The sequence below is a fragment of the Zootoca vivipara genome, chromosome 7, assembly GCF_963506605.1.
Source record: "Zootoca vivipara chromosome 7, rZooViv1.1, whole genome shotgun sequence".
In the NCBI taxonomy this organism is placed as follows: Eukaryota; Metazoa; Chordata; class Lepidosauria; order Squamata; family Lacertidae; genus Zootoca; species Zootoca vivipara.
The window spans coordinates 2,991,673-3,010,339 of record NC_083282.1 but is presented as its reverse complement, the minus strand read 5'-3'; the positions used below and the strand labels follow the sequence as shown (position 1 = coordinate 3,010,339).

Genomic DNA, 18,667 nt, shown 5'->3' with positions numbered 1-18,667 from the left:
GGACAGCTTACTCTATGGTCTTAACCCCTTCATGCGCTAATTAGTTAAGCTGGTTGGTTATATGATGCTGATTGTCCCACAGAAAACAGATTGAGGTTCAGCCCTGACATTTGGCACATTAACAGAACTGACCGAGTGATCTTCTTGTGCGGTGTTCAATTTAGGCAGCCAAAACAAATACAGTGGTACCTCTACTTACGAATTTAATGCGTTCCGAACACACATTCGTAAGTCGAAAAAAAAATGTAAATTGCATCCCATAGGAATGCATTGGGAGAAAAAAATCGTAAGTAGAAGCAAACCTATCTAAAAATTTGTAAATAGGAAAACATCCTATCTAAACCGCATCCAAGATGGCGGATGGAACTCCATTCGTAAGTAGAAACATTCGTAAGTAGAGTTATTCGTAAGTAGAGGTACCACTGTACCTTGGAAGCCAAAGAAGCCCCTTCAGATGTTCAGGTTCCAAAGAACGTTCACAAACTGGAACACTCAGTTCCGGGTTTACGACATTTGGGAGCCAAAACGTCCGAGTACCAAGGCGTTCAGGATCCAAGGTTTGTGAAGAAGTGACAATTCACCACCTCCACTCCAGAATTTTAATTGTAAGACTGAGAACACATTCCTATGCGTTTTGACTCAGAGGCGAGTTCCCAGGGAGTTCCGTGGAGTATAAATGGGAATTCTCTCGAATGGGTGGAGTCATGGCTGCTTGCCACAGAAATGAAGCTGCAACTCTTGGCTACTCAGCAGCTTTTTTGATAAACCTCAGAAAGGGAAAGTGTGGAAATTGAAGGGAGACATGCTTATACAATCAGGCATCCTATCAGAGCAAGTCTCTTCTCGCTCTCTTTGGGCTAGAATGCAGCATCACCCAATGAAGCCGGTTCAGGACAGAAAAGGAAACATTTAGCCATACAATCCGTAATTCTTTAACCTGCTGCAAGATGTACAGAAGGTGGCTGCTGGCTTCATGGAACTTTGCAAACAGGATCAGATAGAGGGGCAAATCCTCTAGGAATCTATTAGTCACAACAGTTCACCACCAGTAGCTGTGCGGAGGGGCAGCAGCAGCTAGACATGCCCCTGGGAGCTGAAGTTTCCCACCCCCAGTATAAATTAAGCCACAGGCAGACACGGAAAAGCGGGAAGCAAAAAATTACAACCGGGTTTGATTTTTAAAAATTTTATTACAAAAAACCCCACCCTATTTTCAAGTCCAAATGCAGCGGAAGATGATTGGCATCATGCAAGATACCAAAGTACAAAATCCCGGAACGTTTGAACCCCACTAGCATTATTACCTCTGAGCGCAACTATTGTTTTATTAGTGGACTCCTGGCAGAAGCATTTCTGGATGTACCTAACAGGAGCAGCAGTGGCCTTTGCAAAACTGTACAACTTTAGAAACCCCTAAAAACGTGTTATTTAAAAATCTCTAAAAACCTCGCTTCCCACCTGTTGCTCTTCATCGGTGCAGTCATCAAAAGCCACACTTTAAGCTAACATGGAAATCATACTGGAGGTTTTAACACACTCCTTGACCCTGCTCCCGCACCCCCACCCCCACCCCTGCCAAATACTTGTCAAATAACATGGTTCAAGTTGACCAGCCAACTCCTTTTATCTGAAGCACGGTTGTATCTTGTTGCCACAACTAGCTGCACGCGGCCTTGCTGAGACAAACCCCGGTGGCTCCAGTTTAAATTAAAAAAATTAATACCTATTTTCACTTATAAACTTGTAAACGGATACCCCTTGCTTATAACAAGCCATCAAAGCTGCTCTTGAAGGTGAAAACATGCAGCTCTTTTTTCTTTTTTTTCTCTCTCTCCCCTCCCCATCTTTTCTCCTTACCCCCTTCCTCGATCCTGTACACGAGTCTTAACCAACAGACACCTGTAGCAAACTTAGCCATTTTGCAAATGGCTGATTGAGTGGACCTTTTTCGAAAGAAAACAAACACAAACTTTTTTTTCCTTTTCAGGCATTAAAATATAAAAATACTACTTCACTCTGTGTTAGAAACAGAAAAGTCAAGACAGCTTCCAAAACAGATCAAACATGTTGCAACAGCTTTTGAATAAGACTTGGTCTTGCGGGGATAACAACATCTAACCACAGGCTGCAAAAATGCCCAACACTGCCCCACGGTTGGCATGCCATAATGCCCCTCTATCTCATAATAACAGGCTATTAAAACACCCTTCTGCCCATGAGAGCGCTTGGGTGTGGACCCAGGCTAGGTATGGGTTAAGCCACCTTCCTATTTTCCATGGTGGGCTGCTGAACGCCTCAATTTTCAAGCACCACTGAAGTGAACAAATGATGTGCCAAGGGCTTCCCTCCCTCTGCCCATCTCCTGTTCCTTTCAGCAGGGCTCACAAAGGGCACGTTTGGGCAAGAAGCACAACAAATGGGCCTCACAAATATTTTTCTTAAGCATCCCCCCCCCACTGTGCTGCCTGTCCCTGGAAGTGCCCGAAATCCTGTCAATACATACAGATGGATTAGACAAAAATAGTGGTTAACTGGGGACTGTTTCCTCTAATGCCTACTCTTCCTTTTCCTTGCCTCTCAAACGACAGAATAAACACTGAAAGAGACTAAGACTTCCCTCTTCCACCCAGAAGAAACAGAATAAACACTGAAAGAGACTAAGACTTCCCTCTTCCACCCAGAAGAAACAAGAGGGTAAATTTTGGGGAGAGAGTTGGGGGGGGGCACACAGACATGGTATTATCTCATGCCCTCAGAATTAACATCTAGAAAATGCAGAAGGGGGAAGGGAATGGGTGGGCTTCTGTGTGGGACAGAGTTCACTTAGTTCTTGTACTCAAAGGGCTCATCCCCAGTTTCGCCAAGGAGACAAGTGCGGACGAGAGCTTCGGTCACAGCGTATGGGTCGCAGTTGGCGGAGGGTCGGCGGTCTTCAAAATAGCCCATCTTATCTTGGCCCACTTTCCTCGGGATGCGGATACTGGCCCCACGGTTGGCTACTCCAGCAGAGAACTCGTTGATGTTGGATGTCTCGTGGAAGCCGGTCAGGCGCCTGGCGTTATCCAGCCCCCCTTTGGGGTCATAGGCACGGATGTGGTACTGGTGACGCTTGCCCAGCTTCTCAATGGCTTCTTCAATGTGCCTGTAGAAACGAGAAGAGGCAGGATGCTGAGATCGCCAGAGGGGCCTCTAAATCTATTTACTTGTAGTACAGCGTTAGCACGTCATCGGGAGAGTTAACCCTCGGTCAAGGCCACAGGTCACTATTATTGGAGTTATGTAAGGGGGTGGGGTGTTTGTGTGTTGCAATTCCTTAGAAGCACAGAAAGCAAATCTAGTATTTGGTGGCTGAAGTCCACCTATTCTAAAAAATCATTAAAATAAATAGCACGTGAGCATTTAAAAGGGAAACTGGATGGTGTGCCCACTGCTGCATTTGGCACGTCTCCAGACCCATAGAACTGCCACATGCACACAGCCCCATTCTTGACACGTGCTCAGAAACCAGTCAATTCTTTAATAGCAGATTTTTTTTCGAGCCTCCGAACGACAAGGATATTTCTCAACAATGGCAGCTCAAGAAAGCCAATAATATCAAAGCAGGAGGCTATTGCAAAACGATGCACTTCCCTCTACTGCCTGGTCACACTCTGTACCAGAAGAGGAAAAATACAGGCACATTAAAATGTACCAATCTCCTTTCTGTTTTGTATATTGTCGTGATATCTGCATGCTGGGGTATTTTAAATTCCTGCAGAATTTGGAAGGCTTTTTTTGGAACAAGTGGCAGCACTATGTTGCTTAAGGTGTATGGCCTGAAGGTAACAAGATCTCCCTTTCTAATCCTCTCCTAAGAAAAAGACACACTTACTTGAGGCCTCCCTCCTCTCGCATGAGCTTCGTGCTGAAGTTGGTGTGGCACCCAGCTCCATTCCAGTTCCCAGAGATGGGCTTGGGGTCAAAAGACACAATGACTCCAAAGTCTTCACATATTCTATGAAGGATGAATCGAGCAATCCAGAGGTGGTCTCCCATATCAATTGCTTCGCAAGGACCCACCTGGAACTCCCACTACAGAGGAGAGAAGACGGTTTCAAAGATTAGCACAGAGAAAGGGAGGCGGAAACTGGTCTGCAAGATGCTGTTCACAGCCTTCACCTTGTACACTACTACGCCTGCAAAGAACCCCAATGCAGAGAGACCAACATTTGTTTCGGGATTTCGGCTCCAATATCTACCTGTGCTGGCATCACTTCTGCATTTGTGCCTCCAATATTCACACCAGCATATAGGCAGGCTCGGTAATGGGCTTCCACAATGTCTCGGCCGTAAGCTTTGTCTGCTCCAACACCACAGTAGTATGGCCCTGCAGAATGCAAGAAGAACGAGGGGTCCATGCGTGAGTCAGCATCTCTTACCACTATGTTCAATACATGAATATACATTACCAGGAATCATGATCCGGCTCATATAAATCCCATCTTTGAATCCTACATCAAATGTAGCCTCAGACTCTTATTTGCATATTACCTGGAGGGATGTGGTGGATGCAACCTTAAGAGCTGTGTCTCTACCACTATCTCACATGCAGCCATGCAGTAAGGCAAACTGTGCAATTACTATTTTATGCAAACTGATGACCTTGCCTTGAAAGGTGGCACATAAACCATGGAATTAATACAGTGGTGCCTTGGTTTAAGAACAGCTTAGTTTATGAACAACTTGGAGTAAGAACGCTGCAAACCCAGAAGTAGGTGTTTTGGTTTGTGAACTTTGCCTTGGAAGCAGAACATGTTCCGTTTCCCGCTGAGTGTAAATTGAGTCCCCCGCTGCTACGGGAAAGCATGCTTTGGTTTAAGAACGGACTTCTGGAACGGATTAAGTTCATAAACCAAGGTACCACTGTAATTCTGCACTGCACTGAAAGTGCTCAGCCTAGAGGTGATGTGTCACTAGCAATGCTGTACACATGCAAGTGTAAAAAGGAAGTGCAACGTGGAGCAACTTCAAAGCCCCACCATTAGCACATGAACAAAGGCCTCACAATTTTATCATCCACACTTTGCAAGGGCCCATTCAAGTTCCATTTTGCATCATGGATAGGGAATATCCTTCTGCCAAGATAGGCCAATGTTCCACCCAGCTCAGCACCAGCTGCCACTTAAAACCCCCATCATTTGTGTAGACAAAGCACAAGCTCTATTGCTAAGCTGCGGCAGGCTGCAATTTGCTCTGAGGAACTCAAGACCATCCGTGGTCTTCCTTTGTAGCATCTTTACCTTGTGGTCCGGGAAAGCCATTGGAAGGCCAGCCAAAGGGATGTCCATCTGTTCCCAGAAGGGTATATTCTTGCTCCATCCCAAACCAGGGGTTCTGGTTAGACACCATGTCCATAATCCTTTTACAGGTAGACCTTAAATTTGTTTCTGGGAGAAAAATGTGTGTAAGGCAAATCAGTATTACTTGTACCATACCTCAAGCTCTGCCTGTAGTTTTCTCATGCCTCTCCACTGCATGGGGGAAATGCTAGCGGGTGAGGGTTAATCAAGACTCTTTACAAAAGAGTTTAAGAATATAGACCGCCATATCATAGGTAAAAGGTAGGTAAAGGACTCCAGGGCAGTTAAGTCCAGTCAAAGGCGACTATGGGATTGCGGCGCTCATCTCGCTTTCAGGCAGAGGAAGCTGGCGTTTGTCCACAGATAATTTTCTGGGTCATGTGGCCAGCAGGACTAAACCGCTTCTGGTGCAATGGGACACCATGATGGAAACCAGAGCACACAGAAATTCCGTTTACCTTCCCGCCACAGTGGTACCTATTTCTCTACTTGCACTGGCATGCTTTTGAGCTGTTAGGTTGGACAGAGCAATGGGAAGCTCATCCTGTCATGGGGATTTGAACCGCTGACCTACCAATTGGCAAGCCCAAGAGGCTCAGTGGGTTAGACCACAGCGCCACCCGCATCCCTCACCATATCATAAGACACCAGGGCAGCATAGATCAGCCAAACATAATAACACCATTCAGAACTGTAGAAAGTGTTGCGTTGATTGATTATGACATCAGCAAATCAATCAATCAATCAATCAATCAATCAATCAATCAATCAGTAAAGGCCAGAGCGTCTTGTGGTTCTTTCCAATTAGAGCACAAAGTCATCCTGTAAGGTGGATCACTTGGCTCATTTCCCATATCAAGAATGGAAGCCGGGAGACAGATTGCCCAGTTCCATTCAAAACACTTCTAGCTAACTGAGATCTAAACTTTACAGCTAAACTATCTTGAACGCTGGCATCAAACCCAAACAGTTATGTTTAACAGAGTGCTTGAAATGTCACCTTGGCAACGGTGTTATCACCATGGTGACTACAGTGTCATGGCTCCAAGTTGTAAATGAATTCTGCAGGAAGGCGAGGCAGTGGTTAAAAGAGAAGACCGACTGTGTTCAATATGTTGCAAGGAAGAAGCATGCATGGAGGGAGCTATGCATGCGTCCAATAGATCAGCTGATGCAGCTCAAAGAATGAATGTCTTGTGGATTGAAAGTGGCATCTGATGTTTACTGGCTATTCTGCCAACATTACGCCAGTGTTGTGAGCTTCCAGAGGAAAATGGCTGAGGTTACTGGACACAGAAGGTTGGTCTAGATCAGCCTTCCCCAACTTAGTGCCCTCTGGATGATGTTTTGGACTGCAACTCTCATCAGCCCCACACAGCACCATCTTTAGTCCAAATCCTCATCTGGAGGACACCAGCTTGGTGACTAGACAGACCTTTGGTTTGATCCATGAAGGAAATGTTAAATTTCTCTCTTTCAAAAAGGTGTAAGGCTACCTGTTGCATTTATCTATGATTCTATGATTCTATATAGGGATGCTAGGGTAAAATACATAATAATAATAATAATAATAATAATAATAATAATAATAATAATAATTGCCCCAGCCACTCTGGGCGGCTTACAACATAAAACATTTGCAATCAACTCAGATCAAGTTCTCCTCTGACAGGGCATGTACTTTTATACACAGAAAAGCATGAAAATAAAAGAGGATCAAAATGCTTTCTTCGAGAAGAGGGGGACACTCACACACCACAACCAAATTGCTAATTTTGGACTTTCCGTGAGAAAAGGAAATGAATGACTACGGGGCACTTGTAACTTGGAGGAAATATTGTTTATCAGAAAGCAGAGTAGATAGTTGCTTGCATTGACTGATTGTTTTAAAGAATTCTGTTTTCTTCTAGTACGTGACTGGCAGATGGAAAATCAGAAGTCCCTCTTTTGTAATTTTTGCTAATGTTTCTGCTTTCTTTCTCTCTTCTATCTCTTTTTTCCCTTTTTCTTTTGCTTCTTTTTCTCATTTTATATCTCAGGTATCTTATGGTATTATGGGAAAATCTTAATAAAAATCTTATTGAAAACAAGCAAATTGCTTATCCTTAATCTGTACGGTAAATCTTTTGCCACAACCTGAAAGTGCTGCTTAATGTCTCATGGGAAGAAAGTTCCTATGTTCCAGGTATCCTGTCCCTCTCAGCACAGAGGTTTTCCTTATTCATCATAGCTAGCAGCTGTCGACACCAGATACCAACCTCCGTGAATTTGCTTTGTCCTTTAATAAAAGAACAAGCTCCCATTCTCGGGTTGACGGGGCCTGAACTTCCTAAGTGTTACTACGACTCGTTCCTCATTTCTCACGGGAGCGACCTTTTCTGCACTCTTTCTTTTCCCAGGCCTATCAAGAGCAGAGCAGAAGGGAAAAGAAGCAGAGCTGGACATACCTGCCGGCTTGCGGTTGTACTTCAGGACCTCACAGAGCACCAGCTTGTTGGGGTCTTTGCGGAAAGGGTCCCGGAACATGGCAGACGGCACCAGGTACATGTCGCTGTTGGAGCCCTCAGACTGGTAGGTACTAGAGCCATCAAAATTCCACTCTGGCAGATCTGGAAGCAGAAGCATAGGCAGCCTGAGCGATAAACTCCAGCTACTTTCCAGAAAAAGAATCTATGCTAGCTGGCCATGCTGCTGCTGCCGCTTTAGTTAAAATGAGGACTGCTTGTGAGGAACAGGAAAGTTGCATCCAGAATAAATGCACATTTGGGATTTATCATGTTCTGAAGCAGCTGTTTAGGAAGGAATTTTTGTTTGTTTTAAACAGAAGCCTGCCTTGTGTACAAAACTTGGTCACACGAGGGGATTTTCTGCATCGATGCAGGAAACAGTTTAAGTTGTTTTCCCACCTAACAGGGGAAATACTGAAGATCTGTTACAGGCCAAGGTGGCGGCAGTTTGAACCACCCCCACCCCACAAAACAGAGAAACTAGAAGTCCCCCATGCCATACCTTGCCACTGATGGGTAGGCCATGTGTCTGTAACAATGCTCCTATGCTACCGTTTCATGCCAACAGCTTGTTACAACAATTATCAGAGAATCCAAGCAGAGCCACCTGCCATTCAGCGCAGAGCTAGGATGCTCCAGAACCCATTGTTTTAAAAGTGGAAGCCCCGCATTCTCAGGTTTACAGAGAAACTTGACTCAAAACACTGGGCAGCTGTGCTTGCAAATGATTCAGGGCTTCAGATGTGGCCTCTTGCCAGGCTCCTCTGCTCCCCCACACGCTCCCAGACCTTGACCCCACAGCGTTCCTTATGCCAGGAATTTGGTTTTGCTCCGTTTCAAAGCTTTCACTCCAGGGCAGGATGTGTGCGTGAGAGCGGGCCCAGGTACTAGCACTACTCAGAGTTGGTGGGAGAGAGAATGAGCAAACAGTATAATCATATTTGAATTGGCATTAAAGTGGTTAATCCGGCCGGCTGGCCAGCTTGATCCCTTTCATATGCTGGAGGTGGCGAAATGATTTAAACCAAGCAGTGCCAGCCGCTCGCTCCTCGGAATAAAAACAAAGCACTCGACTAAATACTTCTAATTGGCCATACATGCTCTGCGGGTTTCATAACCATCTCTGACCAGCTCCATGGCAACATGTGAAGAAATCCTAATGCTGTTTATTGTGTTGGGGAGGCCACTCTGTTCTGAGGGGCAAACAAAAGGCCAACTCATTGTGCACAGTGGAAATTTTTATGGCTCTCTCCCCCCCTCCACCTTGCTTCCTGCCACCTTCCCGAGATCAAGGATGAATACTGGCACACCAAGGCACTGAGTGAAGAAACAAGCGGCATTATCAGGAAGCCCCCAACCAAAACCGCTGGAATGGTCGTTTACAGAGTTACATTTCCCAGCAACCGAAACAAACTACCACTCCCAGGATCCTTTGGGGTGGGGTGCTCTGAAGGTGTAACACGTGGACTTATTTCAGAATCACAGCACATCCTGCAAGAGGGCAGACCTCACCGAGGATGGGGAGCCCCCTCCAGATGCTGTGGAGATTCACATCAGTGCCAACTAACTCGGTCCACAGTCAGGAATGGTAGGCGTTGCCATACAACAACATCTGGAGGAGGGTCACAGGCTCCCTATCCTGGGGGCGGAAGGGGGACAGTCAGCTCAGCTGTTTTGAGTCTGGGGGGAAAGCTTAGCACAAAGGTTTTACAGCAAGTTTGCGGGGAATTACGTCCTATGAGTTTCAGTGGTGTGTTCTTCTGAGCAGAAATATACTGTAGGATTACAGCACATTGGTGACCAACCCACTCAAGCTTTGAGTAAATAGCGAATCACTGGATAATGGTTCTGATCAAGGCCTAGGCTGAAGTTCAAGTTCATCAATTTTCTAAAAGTCAGTTTGGTTCTACTTGTTTTAGAGGGAACTGAGAAAGATATGACTTTGCCTTCTTTGTGAAATGTAGGCAAACCTCTCCCCCACCTTTACTGCTCCACCAACGTTCAGCTCATCTGGCACAAAAAGGAACTGAACTTTGGCAGACAATCCATTTATCCCACTAGATAGACAGACACCTTTGACATTTTCCTGGTGTGCAGTGTGATTGTGCCCATGTTTACTCAAATGCAAGTCCCATTGCGTTCAACGGGCCTTACTCCCGGGTAAGTGTGCACAGAACTGTAGTAGACATTGTTGGCTGGGGTGGGGGAGCTGGAACGCACTATAAACTCATAAAAACACCACCCCCACCCTGCTGGTTTTCAGTCTTTTACCCAATGGGAAAATGTTTAAGTTCAGGGAAAGAGCCAGGTCCATCAATGCAGAAAATAAAGAAATAAAGAAATAGTACCCTGCCCATCTGGCTGGGTTTCCCCAGTCATTCTGGGCAGCTCCCAATAGAATATTAAAAACACGATGAAACATCAAACATTAAAAACTAGCTGCCTAGTCGTCACCAGAGACTCACTAGCTAGCCTGGCAGCTCTTGCCCAGAAACAGGGTGGCATTGCGGAGCCAGAGCAAGAAGCTGGCATCACAATTAGACCCGGGGGGGCGGGGCAAATTGTTGTTTTTATTTATTTAGATTATATTGTGGTTTTCATGTTGATCTTCTCTGTGAACTGCCCTGAGACCTCTGGGTATAGGGCGGTACAGTATATAAATTCAATAAACAACAACACAGTCCTTTTTCACAGGTAGGATACAGGTAGCACACACCAACCCGCCTGCTTACCTTCGACGTTCTTGGGTTCTTGCTCCAAGGTCCGGGTTTTACAGCGCAGGAACTCGCCAGTCCCATCAATCCAGATGTACATGGCTTGCACCTTGTCACCCTGAGGCAGCTTCATGTACATCTGCTTTATGGCTTTGCTCAAGTGGGAGCTTGCAGAGGTAGCCATGGCTACAGAAGCTGTTTCTGAAGGCCTGTAAAGCAAGGGGGGGAGGAGTCCATGAAAGGGATGCCTGCCAACAAGCAAGGAGGGACACTTTCCTAGTTGCAATCAATGCTCTCTGGTAACCCAGGCAGAGTGTGCCAGTCGGGTTAAGAGTCCAGCTGTGGAGAGCTGCCAGCTATTCCCACTGGCTGATGGGCAAATGGATTCAAACTACAAGAAAGAAGATTCCACCTGAACATTAGGAAGATCTTCCTGACAGTAAGAGCTGTTCGGCAGTGGAATTTGCTGCCGAGGAGTGTGGTGGAGTCTCCTTCTTTGGAGGTCTTTAAGCAGAGGCTTGACAGGCATATGTCAAGAATGTTTTGATGGTGTTTCCTGTATGGCAGGGGGTTGGACTGGATGGCCCTCGTGGTCTCTTCCAACTCTATGATTCTATGATTCAAATGGAATCTAAAGACAGCCATGCTTTGAAGTGGCAACTTTACATCAAAATCCAGGCTGGAGCTGTGAAGGTGCGGCAAGCTTCATTCTGAATAGCAGAAATAATCGGGAGCAGATTAGCCTGGATAGTTCTGTGAAGATTTAACATGCACTTGCCCCAATGAGGCATCATTTCTCCCATATAAGCAAAATGCTACTAATTAATTGGGGAGATAGTTAGCTGCTGTCCTGTACTTGGGTACAATACAACAATAAGGGTAAAATGTGCTCTCCAGTATCGACCTTGATAGGGATTCTGCAAAGCATTCCATGCGCACACATCCATTTAAGGGCCCTTGCAAGCTACAGGCCCTTCCTTTGCGCACACCTCCCCTAATTATAAACATTTTACGAGTATGCAATAACCAACACTTTGAATCATGCCTGGAAAACTACAACAAACCAGTGTAAGTAATATATTTTACCGGTGAAACTATATTAAAAGGCAGTCTCAATGATCTACTTAAGACTTTTCAAATACATTAGAACCTGTACACAATCTCTCCCAGAGCTCATGATTCCCAGATATACATTTCAAACAACTCAATTCCGCAGCAAACTAAAAAAAAAATGAACTCAACTGCACCATCCTGCTGTAAACTGGGTACTGCTATTTAGACTATTTTTAGCATCTGAGAGTCCCATCCAGCAATGTGTTGTTCCCATACTTGTAACATGATATACATGAAACCGATACCTATTGTAGAAAGGAGATTTCAGAAAGGCCTGGACCAACTCTGAAACTTTCTCAAGTTGGGAAGTGTGATTTAAATGTGCATGGCATATTTTCTACTGTACCGAATTTACACTGGACAGCCAGAGTGGTCATTCTGAAGCCCTTGACCACTCTGGCTCAAGATCAGAAGTTCTTCCCAATGGGAGTTTGTATGCTGCTCTTTAATCAAACAGATCATGAACTTGCAATACTTATCCAGTAACTTGCTGTTTTCTTAAGAGAAACTAGGGCTGCAATCTTCTTATACAATGTACAGTACACAAACTTCCGCTGTGAATCTCACTGAAATAAATGAGGCTTACTTCTGAGTAGACACAGGGGCTAATATTGTAATGGGATCAGACGCTTCCAACTACTTTTGGAGTGGATAAAGGTCCCCTTTTGTGAAGGCTGCAGGGTCCTACCATAGTTGATGTTAAACAGGAACTCCACTAATAATGTCTCTAATTAGGGATGCACAAAAAGTACTTTTCTGGTAGCTACAAAAAATTGACATTGAAACACTGGAAACCTAATGTTCCTCCAAACACAAGAATGTGTATTGTCAATTTATGTGCATTAGCAGCCCAGTGAGGCTGCTAGTACTGTACACTATGTGACAAAAAGCATGGCAAAATAACACAATTGAACATTCCAAATGCTTCATTAGACAATTTCATTGAATTATTATGCATTTCCCCTTTTATCTTCTGCATTCACCCAACTTTCCCTTAATGACTCTCCGGTAAATCAAGAACAAAGAGCCCTATAGCACATTGAAGATTAATACACCATGGTATAATCTTTTGGGCACTAGAGTTATTTTATGCTGAAAAGTGTTAGCTATACCTGTAATGAATTTCCTTTGAAAAATAACTTCCCACCTTATTTTTAGGGTGAAGGCCTTTATGCCTACTCCTTAAAAATGTAGAAGATGAAATATAACAAGAATATATTATGCAGATAAATTCATCAAGAGGCTGGCTGACTGTAGCTCCACCACTATACAAGCTTTTGAGTTCACACACAACACTTTCTTGTGTGGAAAATTCTATGTAGTAGTAGACATGTCTGTATGCTCTCCTTCTACTAATTTCCCCCCAAAAAAACTTATTATGAAGTAGCTCCACATGAAAAAAAACTGATCAGTGGTCCCAACCAGCAAATAGTTACCATAACTATAGCAGAACTCTGTTTATACTGCCCATATCCTTGCATCTTGCTTTCTGGGAACAATACAGCCAACAGTCACCTACAAAGGCACCAACCTGCAAATGAATGTAGCATATATCTCACTGGTCCACCATACAAGGAATGCTTCCATTGAGGTCTGGATCATCCACCCACCCTGAGCCATATGCAGTACATTAAATATATGTCATCAGATATTGTACATACCTGTACTGTACTACAAATGGCAAACTTGTCCAGAGATACCCAAAGTGCTTGTTGGGCTACAATTCCCATCAGCCCCAACCAGGGATGATGGGAGTTATAGTTCAGCAACATCTGAATGGCACCACATTGGTCGCCCTTGATCAAGTCCAACGGTTCCCCCTTCTAGGAAAGGTAGTCTTGGATATTTGCTAACAGATGTGGCAACACCTTTGCAAAGCCTCCCCATTTCCACTCTTGACTCTTTCCAAGCTGTTTATCTTGGTGTCTAAATTCTCTCAGGAGGATTTATTCCCTGTGCTCTCCAACGGAAGGGCCATTTCCCATATGCCATGGAGGCAAAGCCAAGTTTGCCATACTCCAAATACTGATAAGGAGGTGGGAGTCCAAGCCCAGCTCCCCACTGAGCATACAATACTGCTGGTTGTCACAGCCACACTTTAAAAACCTCTTGAACAAGCTTTTAAGTTATGTGACATTTTAGTTGGACCTTACAGACATATGATCCTACGGTTGCACCTACGTTTAGTTTAGGATTTATTTTCCAAATGGATCTGTAAGGTGAAGTGGTGTGTACACATGCATTTGACCCCCCCCCTCGTCCTTCCACTCTGTCCTCCTCTGCTCCATGCATCTCCTTCAAAGACAAGCCCTCCTATGACACTCCAGGTGGGTCCCTTTGAATCATAGAATCATAGAGTTGGAAGAGACCACAAGGGCCATCCAGTCCAACCCCCTGCCAAACAGGAAACACCATCAAAGCATTCCTGACATATGGCCGTCAAGCCTCTGCTTAAAGACCTCCAAAGAAGGAGACTCCACCACACTCCTTGGCAGCAAATTCCACTGTTGAACAGCTCTTACTGTCAGGAAGTTCTTCCTAATGTTCAGGTGGAATCTTCTTTCTTGTAGCTTGAATCCATTGGTCTGTGTCCGCTTCTCTTGAGCAGCAGAAAACAACCTTTCTCCCTCCTCTATATGACATCCTTTTATATATTTGAACATGGCTATCATATCACCCCTTAACCTTCTCTTCTCCAGGCTAAACATACCCAGCTCCCTAAGCCGTTCCCTTTGAGAGTTTCTAATGCAGAGGCTTCTTTTCCTGCTAGCTGTGTCACTCGTCCTGCCCCTTCCTCTGACCCAGAGGGAAGGGGGTGTTTGCTTTTTCTATGTGGGTGTAAGTGGGTGTAATGCTATGCCTGCCCATTCCCCTCCTGGAGATCCTGCCTCAAACACATTGGGCTGAAGAGCATTTCCACAGGCTCCCTGGAGCCACTCTTGTTTTGATAGATCCTGGAAATTCAAAAAGCAACCAGATTGGAGATTACCATGCCTTTGGAAAGAGCAAAGTAAAAAGGGTTTGCGGAAGAAATACAAAATAAAAAGCTATTTTCAAGCTCCTCCTTATTTAGCAATGCCTCTCCCTGCCCCCACTTTACTCACAGGCATCAAAAATTCCTTTTGCTTCCTGATTACAAGGAAGCCCCACAGATCAGGGTTGGAGAAACCTGCTTTTCGTGTCTCAGAGGAAAAGAAGAAGAAAGAGAACCTCTTGCATACACTCCTCTCAGGCACACAGCTCCCATTGTCTCTCCAGAAACAGAAGCACAGACAGAAACGGATGTCATCAGAGTGGATGAGAAATGCAAACCAAACAAGACCTGCTTATCTTGAGAGAAAAGGGAAGGGGCGGCGGGGGGAATGGACTATAGAGAGGCAGATGTTAAAAGCCAACTGTGCAAATGCTTCCAAACATCCCCCCCCCCACAACTGGCACAAGAGTCCCCCACTTTCTCCAAGCAAATGACACACTTAACTTCCCCTCCTCCCTAGACCCGTGTGAACAGCATCGTAGCAGATCCTAAATAAGCCCGCCCCCCAATCACTCCGAAGTAGGTTCCCTCTTAACCGTATCGAACAGAGACGCGCGTCAGCGCAACGCCCCCCCCCCCCCCCGGCAGATGGAGAGGAGAGAGGGGCGCGAGTCGGGGGCGTTCGCCCCTTGGAAAATCCATAGGGACTCCTGAGCCCATTGAAAGGCTGCCCCTTTTTGTCCCTCTCCGCGGCGCACTCTCCCAGGGGCTGGCTCGCTCGCAGCTCCTTCTTTACCTTGGCGACTGCAGCGGAGGGAGCCGAGGCGGCGGAGGAGGAGGAGGATGCGCGGGCGGACGGGCGGGCGAGCAGATGGTCAGCTCTGGGCTGCGGAGGAGGAGGAGGAGGAGGAAGGCGAAGGCTGAGTGGCTGGTCAGTTTGGCCGGGGCCCTCCCATGCTCCGCTCTAGAGGAGCAGCTCTGCCGGCTGCCTCCTTTAACCGCTGCCCAGTGCCAGCCCTCCGGCTCTCTGATTGGCTTGGTGCAGGCGGGCGCCGGGGCAGGATCAGCTGATGCGGGGGCTCGCGGCGCCCAGCCCCCGGGAAAGGGGGAGGGGAGGGAGGGAGGGGAGGGGGGGAACAAGGAGCCTCCCCCACCTGGCCGGGAGGGAAGAGCGAGCTCCGAGCAGCTGCAAGAGTAGAAGAAGCGTTGCTCCGAGAGAGAGAGAAAGGCAGGCTGTTTAACGCGCGTTAAAGCAGCAGCCCCCAAACCTGTAAAACAGGCCCCGCGCAGCGACAGGCCCGTCTAACGAAGGCATTGCCCCAACTTGGACTTGGGGGGGGGTGTTTCTCCACTCCCCCTTTCCTTGCCCGCGGCTGCCTTTCCTTTTTGTGCAACCCTGCAGGCATGCCGACTCGCGAGGAGGCGCTCCAGGTCTCGGTCTGGGGCGGGGGGGGGGGTTGTTTACTGCGGGAACGGGGAATGAGGGTATTCATTTTGGAGCAGAAATGCCTGGGGGTGGGAGGGCAAGGCTGGATTCTCTCCCCCCCCCCCTCACTCATTTGTTCTTGGGCTGAGGAGCCGCAGCTCTTGAGTCGTACAATGCAAAGCAAGGAGCGTGCAAAAAAAGGGGGGAGGGGGGAGGGGCGGTCTGAAAAAGAAGATTTGATGACAACACAAAGCGGGAGCCGCTTCTTCGCTCTACGGTAGTTGCTAAGGCTTCCCTCCTGCATATTTCCGGATTTTCACCACCTAGCCGTGTTTGCTTGGAAGTCAAGTCCAGTGGATTCCTGGGGGCTTAATTTTTTGTAGCAAAGGTTTGACAATTGCAGCCCAGTAGCACTTCATGCATCTGTGTAATGCTGGGTGTTTGCAAAGTCTCGCTGCACGAAAAGTGCCACGATTTTCAGGTCGGGGTGTTTCTTCCAAGAAGCAGGTCCTGGAAAGAGAGGACACGGGCAGCTCGCGGAGCAGCTTTCTCCGAAATGTTTACACCTCGGGAACTGCCTTTGCGCAACTTTCTCCGCGCTCGCTGACAACATACTGCATGAACTTGCACGCTGGTACATGAAATCTTAGCGTCACAAACAGCCCCAAGAGGCAGGGGAAGGGAGTCAGGTTGCTTTGGGGGTTTTTCGTGTTTGCATTTTGCTGGAGTGACTGCTGCGTTCTTTTGTTTGGGTGGGTTGGTCTTTATTTAATGAATTTTAAACAAGGCGTTTGTTTGCAGCAGTTAAGAAAATGCAACCCATCAGGTAATAAAATTTGTGATCAAAAAGAAAGTAAGAAAAAACCCCTTACAGATTCACAGTGGCAACTATCACAACTCCTAAAGCAAATAAGGTGTTGGACAAAAAGCTGAATGGTGGGTAGGTGCAGTTTCTTTCTTTAAAAAATCTGCTTTAAAAGTGCCAATGAGGGGGCCTAATACACCTTCCTGGGGAGGGAATTCCAAAGATTTGGGGCCACCACTGAGACGGTCCTGTCCTCCACACCCAACTTCTTTTTGCATTATTACTGCCCAAGAGATTGTCATGCCTTTAGTCCCAACTCTTACAATTTATATATATTATTTAATTCCATTTATTAATCATATTCCATAAAACATCTCAAAGCAATTTCACGTCTTACACCCCCCCCTTTAAAAGCCTAAGATTTTAAGTGCACACTCACTTTATACTTTGTGGAGATGGAGGGGCAGTGACAGAGAGTGCTTCTCTCATGAACCTCCTATGATGTCTCTGGACAAGTGTGGTAATGAGGGATTAAAGACTTTGCTTGACAGCAGAAGGAGCTGTGTAGGAACTAAGGCAAGTAGCCCAGAAAACAGTGTGAATATGCAGAATTGAAGCTGAGCAGGTCTGATTCAGCAGTAAAACGGCATGAAAGGAAGTCTGCATGAGCTCTCACTTAAGTGCCTTAATTCCACTAGTGTGCTTTGAGTAAAACTTGAGTGTATACCATGATAATGCTAGTGTGTGGGGGATCAACTGGTAGTAGGTTTGGATCAGACAAAAGAGAGCCACTTCTCTGTTCAGTCTCTCATTAGCTTACACAATTCACTACAAAATGTAGTGATGGCCACTACCTGGGATGGCTTTGTAGAAAGGTTTGCACCAGTTCATGGAGGCTGTTGGCCATCAAGGCTAGCTCAAGGCGCCCTCCATGTGCAATGGGACTCCAACTACCACCAGCCCCATCCAGCGCAGCCAATGGTCAGGGGTGATAGGAATTGGAGTCCCACAGCATCTGGAAGGCCTTGGGCTGGACAGAGCCTTTACCCTCAAATGCAGTGAACATCTGATCGCAGCTGTGGATTGCTGCTACCGTTAACTGGCTGTTCTTCCAGGAGCTGAATCCAGTTGGTGGAGGAAGGCAAGTCCTATTGCAGACTCAGCTTCCATTTACCTCGAATCACCTGGGCTCGCCCTGCCTCTTCTTCAACTCTCCAAGCCCTTACATCAGACAGTGCTTGGTCTGGGATCACATCAAGTGGTCAGTTATTTCAAAGTGGAGACAAACTTCCAATTATTCAGACAAGTTCGTATCTGGTCACTTGAACCTAATTGCTCAGCTAGGGGAGAAACTGGGCTAGGGACAGAGAGGGGGGAGCACAAATTAATTATTACGATTATCATCTTCAAAATGGCATTGCAAATTAATTAGTCTGTGGTAGAGCATGTACTTTGCCCACAAAAGTTCCCAGATTCATCTCTGAAAAAGAGGATGCAGATCCATAGCTAGTCAACTGAAATCCCCTCTTCTAGACAACTGAGACAGAGGAGCCCACCCCACCCCACCTCTGCTTTTACAGTGGTGCCCCGCTTAACGAATGCCCTGCTTAACAAAATTTCCGCTTAATGAAAGGTTTTTTCTAGTGGAGGTTGCCTCGCTAGATGAATTCATTTTACAAAAAATTCGTCTAGCGAATCGCAGTTTCCCATAGGAATGCATTGAAATTCAATTAATGTGTTCCTATGGGCAAAAAAAAAATTCAAAAAAAATTCAATGCATTCCTATGGG

The 18,667-nt window shown here is 46.1% G+C and overlaps 1 protein-coding gene across 1 annotated transcript; it reads right to left on the bottom strand.

Annotated features, from left to right (window-relative positions):
- Positions 1–1,170: 1,170 nt before the first annotated feature.
- On the bottom strand, positions 1,171–15,645 carry GLUL (glutamate-ammonia ligase). Its single transcript, XM_035121947.2, has 7 exons — positions 15,444–15,645; positions 10,579–10,769; positions 7,787–7,948; positions 5,280–5,426; positions 4,239–4,366; positions 3,872–4,071; positions 1,171–3,142 (listed from the first exon to the last, which is right to left on the bottom strand). Exons 2-7 carry the CDS (start codon positions 10,742–10,744, stop codon positions 2,824–2,826), a joined length of 1,122 nt encoding a protein of 373 aa, XP_034977838.1. The 5' UTR covers positions 10,745–10,769; positions 15,444–15,645; the 3' UTR covers positions 1,171–2,823.
- Between the last annotated feature and the right edge of the window lie 3,022 nt (positions 15,646–18,667).